The sequence below is a fragment of the Caenorhabditis remanei genome, chromosome II (assembly GCF_010183535.1).
Source record: "Caenorhabditis remanei strain PX506 chromosome II, whole genome shotgun sequence".
In the NCBI taxonomy this organism is placed as follows: Eukaryota; Metazoa; Nematoda; class Chromadorea; order Rhabditida; family Rhabditidae; genus Caenorhabditis; species Caenorhabditis remanei.
In genome coordinates, this window is record NC_071329.1 from 5,767,844 (window position 1) to 5,783,906 (window position 16,063).

Here is a 16,063-nt window from a genome sequence, read left to right on the forward strand (position 1 = left end):
TCGACACGAAACCCCCCCCCCCCCCCGGGTTACTGTAGTTTTCGTGGTGGGACCCAATATTATCGGAATATAGGCTTGTGGGTACTTTTCTGAAAGCTGAAAACGAGGTGAAGCGGAATTTTCAGTTTTCAGTTAGCATAAGCGCATTTTTAAAAAGGATAGTGCCAAAAACCTTTTAAGGGGATTTAAAGTGAAAGGGGTACTCTATGTTAAGTTAACGGAATCTTCGATCTGTCATACCGGTTTCGTTGCCTGAGCTCATCTGAGCCAAGACATGTTAAGACATGTCTAACTAGCATCATGGCTGAGCTCAAGGCTACCTGGTGCTCCAATCTCCCAATCCTCCAACCCTGAGATCATAGCTTGAATCTTGAGGCCCTCTCCCAACTCCTCTGAGCCAAGCCTATGAAAATTTGTTCTTCATTCATATCTATCAGTTCCCAACTTCCTCATTACTTCGTTCTTTTGTCGTCGTTATCATCATCATTGTCCACCACTCGACATCATAAATCTTTTCAATTTCTCCACAGTACATGCATTATTCAAACATATGACACCTCACACTTAAGATCAGGTATCACACTCGATCAGAAAGACTAGAAGAAGGTCATGTGGGGAGAGGACGATGATGGAAAAAGGTTGAAGTCGTTAAGAAATTGGTATGTATTTTTAGAAGTCTATGCACTTTTAGAAACGTGATGACCGTCATCATAGTCAGATATATCCTGGAGCAGGGACCTACACAATCAGATGGATCCAACTACTGTTCATCTGCAAGACACCTGAATCTGAATCACGTGACGGTGTCGTGGCATGTCGCTGGTGGACTGGTAGGAGAGTGGAGTATAATATGTTTTTAATGAATGAACGAAGGTCGTTGAGAAAGAATGAAAACGTGTCAAAGATTACAAAATGATGAACAGAGGGGTCAGGTTTTGCAATCTGGGGTTTGGAGGGATCTATAGGAAAGTACTTGAAGAGTTTCAGCATTCAAATTTAGTATAGGCGTTTTGCTTGACTACCTAGGGAAGACCTCCAGGTGACCGTGGAGTTATGAGACATGACCTATACTATTGGAAAGCTGAGAAAACACTGATTCCCAATATATATTCTGTTCCTGCCCTCGAGGCCTTGTGTTCGAGAAAAGCAAGGGCAAAGTTTGGAAATATAGAGAGTTATTTCCTTTTTTAACGAAAATTGCAAACAATTTCAAAACATGTGTCAGAAAGGCAATCATTGGTCATTTTTCCAAATTGTGACCTTGCTTTTCTTGAACACAAGGCCTCGAAGGCAACAACAGAATATATATTTGAAATCAGCGTTTTCTCAGCTTTCCAATGGTATAGGTCATGTCTCGTAACTCCACGGTCACCTGGAGGCCTTCCCTAGTAAGAGCAGTTACCTCTACTAACTAACGCATCTCGGATTTAGCGACTGCGCTCCACCGAACTCTTCTCAAAAATGGATTCTCATGACTTCCCACGCAAGTTTGCTGTAGTTTCGGTAGAGCGAGATTGTAATAACAAAAATGTGCTTATAATCTTCTAACCTTGGTATACTAATGCTGTTGACCAAAATTTAAAGATAGATTTTGAATCCCCCACATTCTGTCTGAAAATTCTGTTTTCCTGGAAATCTCCATCTCTATCAAAGAACACTACCCCCACTGTCTCCCTGATAAAGTTATTATACAACGTTTTATGCAAACATTGAAAAAATACGAAGAGTGACAGTTGATAAGAAACTGAATAAAAGAGGAGCATAGACTGAAAAGTGGCGAGTGAGTTGAAGGGGGTGATCATCAGAAAACACATATGAAATCATGATTATTTGCTATTATTTCAATTTTATGTTAGTGTGAGCTTACCGTGTTTTGTAGTTCGTAGTCAACGGGGGTTACAGAAACCCGGCAAATAATGCCGTAGGGAATATTTTAATAGTTGGGAGCATAAAGCCCGGTTCTGCTGGGGGCGCCTAGGGTGCCTAAAGCTTGGATTTTTCAGACGTAGCTTATATCGTTGAAAAACTCACGTCGTGGGGATTCAGAATATGCAATTAGTTTTTGCCTAAAACTAAAATGAACTGAGTTACAACACTTTGAGACACCAAGTCTGTGTTTTTCGAGTAATTAGTGCCATTTTGAAACTTCGTAACTCAGCCAGTTCTGATGCTAATCAAAATTTGAGAACAGAGTCAGAATCCTCCAGCCGTCAGCTTTTAAATGATATGTATTTTATCTAAATAATCCAACATACCAGCAAACCATTTAGTTTGCAACCGCTTGCAAAATTCTATATTTTTATTCTAGTACGAGGACTCATTTCTTGTACCACACATTTCGTATTCCTAATTACCGTAATTAGCTGTGTATCATCACCACGGTGAGCAACCACCTCGAAACCTGTTACTGTTTCTTTTTTTTTTTGGTTTTCAGACAAATTAGCCCCAATTTCCCCAATTAATTGATTATGGATAACAAATTAGTACCCCCATTCCGCAACAAATACTCACCCTTCTCTCTGCTTCAGCCAATGTACCCTTCCGACTTGCCGTCACCAGAAGCGGCCCATCGCAATGCAGTGCATTCATGGGTTCGTCCATTTTTTCCTTTTCAGATTTTGGATCCTCCGCGAGTAGATTTGACTTCTCCAGTTTGTAGATTGATTCGATGATGAGGTCGTCTTCTTACTTACAGCTCTTTATCATTTTTTTTCTGTTTCTTTCTTCGTCTCCGTCTCTCTGATTAAAAGTGAAAATGGGTAATGATTAGAATGTAAGAAAAGGGAAAGAGAGAGGGAAAAGATTGTAAGTAATTTTGAATTTATAGAGTTTTATACACATTTTGAGCTCAATCTTAAGAGACTGACCGATAGTAGAAATATGAACGTTTAAACGACGTCACTTCCTATATATTTACATAGAGGCCACGAAAAATCACGAATATGTAGTAGTGAATGATGACAAAAAAGGATTAGGCATGGTTTAATACCTTTTGTAGTAATCTAATCCGAGAAAGTATTGAAGTTTAAAAAAATGTTGTTGGAAAGTACAGAAGACACAAAACATATTTGTGTTGGAGAGTTTGATACTTGTCACGGGGAGGATAGGGGGGAGACCTCTACTTTCGGAAGGTACAGTACCGGACAAAACGATATCAATTTTGGCTGTTTTCAGTGAAAAATGACCAACTTTGACAGTGTATTTCGGTTTCACCTGATTGTCTGATAAACTCAATTTTGTATGGGTTGAACAGAGCAAAAATAACACATTATTTTTGTAGATGACCATTTTTTTTGTAGGAACACTATCTTGAAAGTTATAGGTTGTCAAAGTGAAAATCTCCAAAATTTCGCCAATTTGCATTGAAATTAGTCGATTTCAGGGAGTAATGGTTTTCTTTACCTGTAACTTTCATGGTAGTGTCCATACAAAAAAAATGGTCAACTACAAAAATGATGTGCTGTTTTTGCTCTGTTTAGTCCGTACAAAATTGAGTTTATCGGACAATCAGGTGTCGCCGAAATACACTGTCAAAGTTGGAAATTTTCCACTTAAAACAGCCAAAATTGATACCTTTTTGTTCGTTACTGTACTAAAAAATTTCAGTCGGGAATAAAAATGACTTCAGCACTGGTAGACCTCGGAGAAGCCTCAGAGAAAATTAAAATCCCAATGTTGGGAATGTTGAGTTAGAGCGAGTTACAAAGTTTTTTTTAGAAAAGCAATCAATCCAAGCAAAATTTACCGTAAAAACTGTATTAGAGCGACACCTTTAATAGAACGACACCTCTAATAGAACGACACCCATCTATACTCAGGATTAATGAATATGATTATCCCAATGTACTTTCTTGGTTCTGATCAGAAGCAGCGTGAATAGTAACCTCTAGATCAACAAATAGAACTTTCAAAAAAGTGTTTTTTCCGTTTAATTTAATGAGTTTCTAAAACTACAAAATTTTTCTGAGAGGCGGTTGAAAAATAGAGCGACATGTCGCTCTAATAATACAGTTTTTACGGTATATGATTTAAAAGCTAAAACTATGAAAATTTTGAGTAAATTCTCGCTATTTTGTCTAACATAACAAGCACTTTAGTTCTAACACGGCAAATTTCAGTTTTCTTCATATTTTGCTTTAGATTTTTAAACAAAAATTGGCTCTATTCCAGTTTAGATGTCCTTTGAAAAGTCGAACGTCCAAAAAACTTTTGGAAGTCCCTTAAAACACTTAGACGTCCCTCAAAACATTTAAACGTCCTTTGTGGTTTCAAATATGCTCAAAAATATTTAGACGTCCCTTCAACAGTAAAAGTCACTGAAAGGGTTCAAGGGACGTCTAAATATTTTTTGGGACGTCTAAATATTCAAAACTATATTTTGGAGTTTCAAGGGACGTCTAAACATTTTATGAGACGTTTGAACGTTTTTTGGGACGTCTTAAAGGACGTTTCAAAAAAAAATAGAGTTTCAAAGGATGTTTAAGTGTTTCAAGTGTTTTAAGGGACGTCTAAGAGTTTTTTGGGACGTTCGACTTTTCAAAGGACATCTAAACTGGAAAACAGCAAATTCAGCTTGCCAACCTTTTAGGTTTTGTCAGGAAAACCTTCTTAAATCTACTTGAAAGTAAAAAAAAAACTCTCTCCCTAAAAATCACATTCCATATGAGAAGAAATAGAGAAAGAGATAATAATCATTAGTTGGTCGAAACAGCAAGTAGTCAAAGAAGGGGACGAAAAAAAAAAGAAGATTTACACTCGAAATAGTACATTGAAAGGAGTGTCAGAATAGGAGACAAAAACGGAAAAAAAAGAAGGTGGTTAGAAAAAAGAAGATGATATATATTTTGGAGACAATAGAGTAGAAACGCTTCTTTTTTGTTTGATCGAGAAACAGTAACATTTTTTTGTTTCGTATTCGTTTTGTTTTGTGTTGATTGGAGATAGGGATGAGGAAATAAGAAGGATGAACATATGATGTGTTCAATTAGGGTCAAGTTGGGAGTATAGAGGAATAGTTATCAAGGAGGTAACGGATGGGAAAGTGCGCTCTACCGATATTAACAAAATTAATTTATGGAAGAGATTCCGAGGCAAAAAGAGCACACTTGCAAACCGCGTTACTCTTCAGAACTCAAAGTTCTGTTAATGTACCGAAATGGTTTTAACAATATGCCAATCGGCCGGAACATAGAACTCATCAAGATTTACATTTTGGTGTACACTTCAATTCATAACTTCTAGTTTGAAGTGATTTACGCTCTTTGCAGCATACTTGCAAACCAGACCGAAATGGGCCGACACGGGCCGGCGCGTAACTGGCTTCAAACTCAATATTATGAGCTGAAAAATATACCAAAATGTAGATCTCGGCGAGTTCTATGTCCGTGACCTAAAACGGGCCGGATGGCTAATCGTTAATGTGCCGCGGGCCGGGCTAGACCGGCTTTTTTGGCTATTTTCGCGATTTTTGGCTCTTTTTCCCGGCCTGCTGCACATTAACGACTAGCCCTTCGGACCGTTTTAGGCCACGGACATAGAACTCGCCGAGGTCTACATTTTTGTATATTTTTCAGCTCATAACATTGAGTTTGAAGCCAGTTACGCGCCGGCCCGTGTCGGCACGTTTCGGCACGGTTTGCAAGTATGCTTTGCAGGCGTAAAAAAATGGAAGAATTTCAGTAAGCGCAGTTACAAAAACCGAGTCAAGTTTTCAGATGCTCGAGTTTTAAGAGACGATATGCAGTACCACTCAAAAGGTTATCAACATTGACAGTTTTCAGTGGAAAATGACCAACTTTGACAGTGTATTTCTGTGCCACCTGATACTCCGACAAATGTTATTCTGTATTCGTTGGACACAACAAAAATAGCACATAATTTTTGTATTAGACTTTTTTTTTGTACGAGCACTCTCTAACAAGTTACAGGTAATCAAAGACATTTCTCTCTGTATTCGACTAATTTCAGTGCACATTAGCGAAATTTTGGAGCTATTCACTTTGTAACTTTCAAGATAGTGTCCCTACAAAAAAAATGATCAACTACAAAAATAATTTCCTATTTTTGCTCTGTTTAGCCCACACAAAATTGAGTTTATCAGACAATCAGGTGAAACCGAAATACACTGTCAAAGTTGGTCAGTGTCCACTGAAAACGGTAACCTTTTGAGCGGAACTGTATATGAAAATTTAGTACACACAACTCCAACAACAAAACTACAATTTAAGAGTAGAATCAGGCACCATAGTTCTGATTTTTACAACATCTTCAAAAACAAAAACTCCCTTTTCCCCCCAAAAAAAGAAAACGATACCATCTGTTTCCATGATGCCCTCATCATCTTTTATACCAATTTCCTTTACATATTTTGTCATCATCATTACCTTCCGCCTCCTTGCACCCTTTACTTCTTCCCTACTCGGGACTACTTCTACTACAGTAATCCCTATTTCTTGTTCTTCCGCTCCTCCCACAAAAAGATCGTAATCTACACGAAATCATACCTCAACTAGGACAACTTTCTTCTCCATTTTCTCCCCCGTATTTTCAGCTGAAATGTTTCTCTCTTTCATCTCGATCTTCTCGAAACCACTGCCATCTTCCAAACTGCCGAGTGCATCCGAGTTTTGATTGTTCTGAAAATAGAAGAAGAGGAAATGAAGGAAAGAATGATCCTGTTGTACTTTGACTCTTTTCAAAAAGATAAAATCTTAGCCATTAGTGGAAAGTGTGAAAAATGTGACAGCACGAGGGTAATTAATCACTTTCAGTAGTTTGAAGGAAGTTGAACTTTGTAGGTTTTATAGTTTTCGCTCATTTTAGGGTACTAGCGAAATTAAATTAACGGTTTCATTATGTTCATGTGTGATAAGAATTTTGTGGAATTGAAAAACAAATTAACGATACCCAAAATCAAATTCAGCAGTGAGTTCCAGAACTGTATCGAAACAAGACAGACTAACAAAACAGAACTATTCAAAAACAAGATAAAATCTGTATCTACAGCCGTGTAAAAAATGTTCTGGAAAGACATGAAACCTCCAACACCTTAAGGTTACTGTACTGGTCATAAAGATTCCGACATGTGCAGGTTTCAGTTGACAATGAAGGCTTTGATCATGTGTCACGTGTCATATGATTTTAACTGTAAGTTAGGCATGTAGATCAAATCTAGGCCTTCTTTTGTTGTGGTTCACCTCTTTTTTAAATAAACTTTCTCGGCTCTATTCCAGTTTAGATGTCCTTTAAAAACTTGAACGTCCCAAAAAACACTTAGACGCCCCTTGAAACACTTAGACGTCCTTTGAAACATTTAAACGTCCTTTCGGATCCCAAATATGTTCAAAAATGTTAAAACGTCCCAAAAAACATTTAGACGTCCCAATAAACATTTAAACTTTCCAAAGATTGTTAAGACGTCCCTTCAACACTAAAAGTCACTGAAAGTGTTCAAGGGGCGTCTAGATATTTTTTGGGACGTTTAAATGTTTTTTGGGACGTCTGAATGTTTTGTGGCACGTTTAAATGTGTTTTTTGGACGTCTAAATCTTCAAAACTGTATTTTGGGACTTCAAGGGACGTCTAAACATTTTATGGGACGTTTAAACGTTTTTGGGACGTTTAAAAAAAATTAGAGTGCGAAAGAACGCCTAAGTGTTTTAAGGGACGTCTAAGTGTTTTAAGGGACGTCTAAGTGCTTTTTGAGACGTTTGAGTTTTTAAAGGACATCTAAACTGGAATAGAGCCATTTTCTCTAACGAGATATTCATCGGTAACGTGAACAGCTCGAAACAGTTCAAAATGAGCAGGGATAACTCGCTTGGGATGATAGTCCGTATTTTCCACTAATAACGGCAAGTGTCGCAATTTTACGGTCAGTACGTTTTCTATTCAATTTGTACTTACTCGGTGTTCAACAGCAGAAGTAAGAAAATTTAAAAAAAAACTGATCAAAGTTACAGAACTATGAAGCTATGCTCGCTGCAACAGAGCAAAGCTATGTCAAAACTAGTGGATGAATGTAAAAAACCAAGTAACTTATGCAATTAACACTAACTACATTGAAAAGACAACATACCTGATTACTGGAATCAGAAATTTTGGTGGGCATCTTCTTTTTCGTCAGAACCGTCTAATGACTCGGAGCTGATAATGATTCAATGGCTCTTTGTCCTTCTCCCCCCCCCCCCCCCACCGGTCATTTCGGCAGAAGAGAGAGAGAGCCAGTTCTTCTTCTTGCTCCCTCTCTCCATTCGGAAGTCTGTTTAGACAACAGATCAACTCGGGTCCTTTTGCACTAATTCGAAGACTGGCCAGGAGACGGTGTGGTCATCACTTTGAGACGAAATGACTTCCACACGGCAAACATTGTTTTTTTGCTTTCCTCTTGCACTTGGAGTCTCTGTTTTTAATGAGACTTTGGGAAGGTTCCGGTGGAAGAAGGAGGAGAATAACAATGGAAGACTCGTCTCTTTCACGGCAGTATTTGATATTCTGATAGTGATAGTTTATGGAGGCACACATTTATTTGATAGAGTTATTAATAGAGTGTTTCCTTTTTTTGTTGTGAGAAATATGTGATTGTTGCATTTACACTTTTTCACAGTTGTTTTGTTAAATTTTGAATTCGGGAAAACTATTTGACACTTGGTCTGCAACCGAAGACGATATTTACGTTTTGATAAATAACATTTGAATTTGGGCCTGACCAAGCTTATTGTCGCAAGACAATCATTTTCAACTTTAGAATTTCAGCATTTCAGTAGACTGAACATGAGTTTTGACCATACCGCACTTTGGGCTTGAACGCCAAAAAGTACGAACATCTATTTTTGTCAACGGCGCCGACCAGCATCCAAATTTGGTGATTTTATGTCTGCGATCAATACATATTCTTATTTCTAGAAATGTCAAAAATAAAGATAATCAAAACTGCTAGTTTTCATTCTCTAATTGTGAGAAAGTCCCGCTTTCGAATAACATACAGTACTGGCCATAAAGATTGCGACACTTGCAGTTTTTAGCTGAAAATGATCAACTTTGTGACTGTGACACGGCCTCCTTGATAGTTTTACCAGATCGATTGTTTAAGGAGTGTATAGGTCAGAAGTAAAGCTCCATTTTTGTGGTTGACAACTTTTTTGTACGGACACTCCCTAGCAAGTTACATACCGTCAAAGTAATTACTCCCTCAAATCGACTATTTTCAGTGCAAAATAATGCGATTTTTGAGCTGTCTCCTTAGAATAATCATAACTCTCTATTGAGTGTCCGTACAAAAAATTTGTCAACTACAAAAATGAAGCTCTACTTGTGATCTATACACTCCATAAACAATCGATATTGTGAGACTATCAGGGAGGCCGTGCCAGACACTCAAAGTAGATCATTTTCAACTAAAAACTGCAAGTGTCGCATTCTTTATGGCCAGTACAGTATGCTCGATCACGGTTGTCATATTTCGTTAAGTGGGCTCTGCAGTTAAAAAAAACAAGTCTGTGTATATGGATTCGTAATCATAAATACAGAATAAAAGTGAGTGATCAGAAAAAAGTTTGTTGTTTTGATTTCCAGTATTTCTGTAAAATCCAAACCTTGACAACCAGTAGAAAACCCTTTTTCGAAAAACCAATTTATCAAAAAACAAAATAAGAAAGAAGTTGATCAAATCAAACGAATTATTAAAATTATTATCATTATTAGGTATGTACAATGGCACCTGTAGTGAAAATGTTGGAAAATTTTAAATTATATTCTTCAGAACTGAGGATACCTAGTGACGACGTCGAAGCTTCTTCACCTTTCGGACTCTTTTTTTCAGTTTCTTCGGCTTGATTGCAACTACTTCCACGTTGCGATCATTAGAGTCTGGAATTCAAATTGGGTTTAATTTTCTGAAACCCTCTAGAACTAAAAACCAACCGTTATGATCATTTCCTGCATTCGTACATCCGTTTTCGAAATACAAATCCTTTTGGAATTCATCATACTTGAAATCATCGGGACTCGACAGGGAATCCTCCGTCAATAGTCTACATTTTCCAGTGATTGGATTAAACGTGGCTGATCTACACGTGTATCTGGTAGACAGCACACACAGTTCCACACATAACTGCATTCCCTCGTATCCACGTGGCAGACCATCAAACTCCTCAACTGCCTCGATTCTAACTGAGTAGTCACGGAAAGCGACAAAGTTGGAGCATCCATCGAAGACAGAGAACGTGCGTGGATAACAGAATTTGGTTGACGTGGAGGCGGTGAAGTCTCCAGATGTTGGGGCTCGAAGGGAGACTCCGTCGGATTTGGAGCTCAAGTGGCAGGTATGCGTCTTTTCGAAGTAGGTGTAGGAGCGGCAGTTCTGGAAGGGAATTGAGTTATTAAGGGTCGAGTTGTAAGTCTTTTAAGGTGTTCTACTGTAAATGGTATTCATATAAACTTATCACACTATCGATTCGGCTTTGTATTATTGGTAACATTCTAAAAATAACTAAGATTCGATACGCAGCCAGCGAATATTTAAGAAGGTGGCACGTGATATACACTACCGTGCAGTCAGATTGAGCTGTCTCCTTAAAGTGACCATAACTCTCTTGGGTGTGTCCGTACAAAAAAGTTGTCAATTACAAAAATAAAGATCTACCTTTGTTCTGTATGGTTTATAGATAATTTAGCTAGTGGGACAATCAGTGTTACCGTAACACCTTCTCAAAGTTGGTCATTTTCAACTGAAAAAGTCCAAATTGTTTATCTTACTGCACGGCACTGTAGGGGTGTGTCACTGTGTCTAAAAAACAGAAGCATACACAAAACTAAACATTTTTGTTCCCTTTGTAGAAATTAAATGATTTCTACGAAAAATTTAACAAAAATCCGGCTTCCTAATAACTTATGAAAAAAAATTTCATAATGTCAGCCTTCATAGTCAACAAATGGAGAGAGCGCAGAGAAGCTAGAGTGTCTGATTGTCTGCTCCCTCTCCTTAATTACCTTCTCTCTACATATCCGTTGGCAATCCTTTCTCGAAGCAACATTCGAGTCCACATCAGTATCCTCGGATTCATCTGCTTGCTCACTGTTCTCGAACGCGATCCATACATCGGTATCGTCGGATTGGCATTCTGGAAAGAACCTAACATTCGGAAAAACTGAATTTTGATCCGGCTTACCTGTAGTAATAACCTCATTTCCATTCGTCTCCTCCTCCTCATTCAAATCATCCAAGAACGATTTTGCCTTCTGAATATAGCTTGTCGATGAGATGGTAACCATCTTCAACGCAGGTCTTCTAGTAGCTCCCACTGGTTTTCTTCTCAATTCCGACTGCTTTCTGAATGCTGCTTCCTCATCGAACTTGATCACTTTTGCTCCAGATCTCAAGTTATTCTTCAACTCTTGAATCTCCTTCTCCTGTTCGGATGGCTCCTCTGATCCCATCAATTTCTCATATTTCTCCTTATCCTCTGTCTTCAAATCCTCCAATTTCTCATCGATTGACTTCTTTCCAGATGGTTTCGAATCCATTTTCTCCATTGAATCCATCCATCTTCTCTCACTAGACGTCTTGTCTCTATACACTCCATTATTATCGATTTGAGTCTCAGAGTCACTGAATGATCCCGTGAATTGAGAGGGTTCCATGACAGACTTCAACTCAGCATCCAAATCGGATTCATCAATCTTAACGTCATCTGGATTCAAGGATTCTGGAGCAACAGTGACCTCTTCTGGCATAGAAGCAGCTACAAGAACATCTTCATCATTGTTAACCGGAGCTTCTGTGACAACAACTTCTGGAGTCGTAGAAGGAGACGTGGCAGGTTCGAAAGTGACGACTTCTTGTGTAGTCGTTTCTTCCTCCATTGGTGGTTGAGGAATAGCAAGTTCTTGTTGAATGTCATTACTCTGTGGGAATGCAGAGGATGGGAGGAGTACTGGTGGAGCATCTGGTGGAGACATGTTTGGATCGGCGGCGGCTTCCGAGTTTTCTTCTGAAATTGAATTGGTGTTTTTAACGTGAAAGAATCTTGTTCAGTGTTTTTTTCTGAAAACTGCAACTGTCGATTTCACAACTTCGTTTTTATTTTTTAACCAAGTAAATGTAGATACCAGAATAGTCGAAATTTCGAATATGCCCAAATAAAAGATAATTGGGTGGTTGCGAAACGTCACAGTTGAGAAGTGTAAGATTCATCGTTAAGACGCTTCGAATGATGAGTATAAACAAGCCTAGGTTCGAATCAAGTCGGGTCCCGCCACGAAAACTACAGTAATCCATTTCGAGTTACAGTAGCTTTCGTGGTGGGAATCAAAATGCTAAATGAAAGCTAAAAGTTCCGCTTCACCTCTTCTTCAGCTTTTAGAAAAGTACCCACAAGCCTATATTCTGATAATATTGGGTCCCACCACGAAAACTACAGTAACCAGGGTGATTTTCGTGTCGAGATTCAAATCGCTCGAAACCTGGGCTTCTGGGTACTTTTCTGAAAGCTCTCGACGAGCTGATAACGACGCTAAAGTTGTAATTAAAAATCTGTCTGGTTGGAGGAAGTTACGGTAAGAAAGGTGTTTTTTTGGCAAGACCAAAGGATCTAAAATTTCTCAAAATTTTCAAAAAATTTCAAAATTTCAAATACATGGTTATACTCATGTGAAAGCTCGAGAAGATGTCAAAAATTTTCAGAAAATTGACCTTAATTAATAACATTTTGCAATCACAACTTTTCGCAACTAGGACGTTTTGGAACCTTCTCATTTTCCTCCAGGCGGAAAAGAGGGAGATTTGTAAACGCTGGAATAATTGGATAACCTGATCTAGTGTAAAAAAGTCCCTTGACTACTTTTTCATTATCCTAACTTATTCTGTTAACACTTCTCAAGATTTCTAAACGTTAAGGTAAACCCCCTATAATTTCAGTTTTTCAGTTTCAATTTGAGACTGTCCACACCAACCATCATTGACCATTTGATCTTCTTGTTAAAAGTATCAAAACTCAGATTCCGAGATGTTATTTTTAGACTTTCGAACCCATGACGAAAAAAGTTCATCCAAACCATACATATCTCCCCCTTTTCCTTATTTATTCCTTATCATTTTCACCTGTTCTTCCCCTTCTCCGTCTCCTTCTTCTCCACGTTTATCCACTCCGGAAATTTCACTTTTATCACTATTATCATCACAAAATATCTCTTATCTCCGAGAAACCCTTCTAAAAAGACAAAAGAGGATTCCACTTCTTCTCCTTTTTCGTTTTCCTAATTTTCTCAAAAAGACTCACGCAAACAAGATTGAGAGACGACACGAAGGTAGGTCATTTTGGCTGATAGGATTGCCTGATCGACGCCTTCATCCGAGAAATAGTGGCAGATGTGTTGGACGGTGTCGTAGACGACCGAACGGCAGCGGGACTGAAACAGGGATGAATAAATAATTGGGAGTTTCCTATTTGACAATTTCCTTTTAAGTCAAGGTGTCATGATAGACCTCCTCTGGGTGTGTAAATGATGTTTGTGCAGCTTCTTAGAATCCTGTTATTTAGAAATAATGTATTCCAGTTTTAATAAAACAAGTTATGATTTGTCCATGTTGGAACTTGGAGGTGCTCCATTTGTTGTCATAAATACTATAGTCCAGAGCTGTGCGGAAGTGAGACGGAAGTTAAAAAATTTTAGTAGTATGAAACTGACGGCAATGAGACAAAGTTAATTAGTTGGATTGACTACCAATCGAACATAAAAAAAGCCAACATTTTAGATATCGGGTACCAGCGGACCTAAAAAAACAGCTGAATTTGATACACAGAAGACGGAAATCCGAAGTGGAGGATTTTGCAGGTCCACTGGTACCAGATGAGTAAAATGTTGGGATTCTTATGCTCGAATGGTAGCTATACCTTCAAAACTAATAAAAATTGGTATTATTGCCGTCAGTTTCATAAAGTCGAAACCAATTTCACTTACGTCTTACTTCCGTCTTAACTTCTGCACAGTTCTGCTGTAGCCCTAGATACTTATGGTCACAATAAATACGAAAAATAGAAAAAAACTGCAGGAAAGTTAGAAACAAATTTTCATATTGGGCTTTGCCGTCCTACACAGACCTTTCCAAAATATTTTTTTCAGTTGTAAGAGTTTTACACAAATTACTCTGGCGCTTAAAATTTCGTTGTTCTAAATATTGCGGTTTCGAAGTGTCTGGTTTTGAATCGTCTGGTTCAGACATGTCGCAGTGACTGTCTAAAAAATTCTAGCCCTAGGAAAATTGGATTTCTAAAATCTTTAAAATAAAGTATTACAAACGTTTTTTGAACGTAAACAATAGTTTTTAAGTACCGTCCTTAGTTTGTAACTTACTAATTTCGAGTTTCGATATTCTTCTCGAAGTTTTCTACTATCAACTAGGAGAAACACTCCAAGTATTGAGTTTTCAATGGAAAACTTATAGATATGTCTTAAACTAATAATGTTTTAACGTGTTTAAATTCATTTTTAGATTCTCTCTTCCTTACCGCCGACTGTGCACAAAACACGAGACACATATCCTCCGTCCTCATCCTCCATTCACTATGATATGGTCGTAAGTTGACGAGTCGATGGTTGGAATATCGTTCGAAACATGGTCGAAGAACTGGAAAGATTACTTGTTGGACTGTTAGTTATGTGCTAATTAGGGTCAAGAGACTTACCACTGCTATCCGCCAGACATGAAGCTGTTAGAGAAATTGCCAAGAGAAGAATCGTCCTCATTTCTGAGGGAGAGATGGAGGTTCTGAAAGAATATTAGGGTTTGTGAATTACGGTGTTGTGAGAACAGTAAACAAGATTATTTAGACTGAAATGTCGGAAACATGAAACCAAGGGCAAATATTCTAAAAAAAGATTAAAATGATCATGACAGCTATTCTAACCATAGCTTAGCATCACTATGTATATATAGGCATAACCGTTTTTAAGTTATAAATTTTATGTACAATCTTCTGAGGCTTTACAAAAAGTACCGTAATGTTAAAAAGTTTCAGCCTGACCTCGAATTCCAGAAGTTTCAACACAAAAGAAATGAAAAAGATCTAAACGGAAAAATGAAACAAAACGCGATTAATGGACGCAAAAAGAGGAATTCATTCTCATTCTTCACAAATGCATTTCTCTCAGGAAACAAAGGGAAGAAGCCCCCAGTGACCTAATTTGATTCGTACGGCTTATCGACTACTAGCTCGTGTCTTTAGCCATGATAAAACTGAAGAGAGAGGGAACTGGGGGCGGGGCGAAGAAAAGGAAAAGAATCAGGAGAAGAAGAGAGAAGAATCATCAATCAACAAGTGCAACTTTCCATTTCATTCTCTTCTTTTCATTTTCGGGAGAACTTGAGACGATATATCTTTCTTTCGCATTCACTTTTCTCGCACCTGCAAAAAGAATGTGGATTTTTGGAGGTTTAACGGCGAATTGAGACTTGATGGGAGACAGTCTGAAAGTTAAGACGAATACTGAAACCGGGAAAATCGAATAATGCACCGTGACTGGAAACTTCTGCGAGTTCACTTAAACCTGGCAGATTCCCACTGGTTCCCATGCCCCTGAAATCTGAAATATCCAAACATTTGTTGATTCTTAAAACAGTTTATTCCAAAAATTTACAAAAATATACCAAAATAAATAAAGTACTTTATGGTGCAGAGCCTTTATTTATTGAATGTAAAACTTTCTACTTTTTTCGTTTGTTTTCACGGCGGCGAGTGTGTGTGAAAACCATACTTTCGTTTCCGATTGTTGATGTCATCTGAACTTTTTTCTATTTATTTCTATTATTTAATGAACAGGTTAAACTCACCATTCCGTTCTGATCGAAATTATCTTGCGTGACGAAATAACCAGTATTTTTCTAGTTAATAACTTTCTTCATATTAGCTTTCAATAAAAATCAGATATATACTATATATTTCGTTGCCCATTCTGGTAGGACAACTGAGAGGTAAGACTGAAGAAAAAGCCAAGTAAGGTCTTTCGATAGAAAGATTGTGAGACACAGAATTTTCCGTTAGTCATTTCTCTGTAAACACAAGGA

General features: G+C 37.9%; 1 protein-coding gene across 1 annotated transcript; it reads right to left on the bottom strand.

The window, feature by feature from the left end:
- Window positions 1-9,772: 9,772 nt before the first annotated feature.
- GCK72_004739 (uncharacterized protein) lies at window positions 9,773-14,745 on the bottom strand (the record flags this gene model as incomplete). Its single annotated transcript, XM_053724864.1, has 7 exons — window positions 9,773-9,867; window positions 9,922-10,360; window positions 10,990-11,120; window positions 11,169-11,990; window positions 13,278-13,407; window positions 14,508-14,626; window positions 14,685-14,745. The coding sequence occupies 7 exons, from the start codon at window positions 14,743-14,745 to the stop codon at window positions 9,773-9,775; spliced, it is 1,797 nt and encodes a 598-aa protein (XP_053589058.1).
- Between the last annotated feature and the right edge of the window lie 1,318 nt (window positions 14,746-16,063).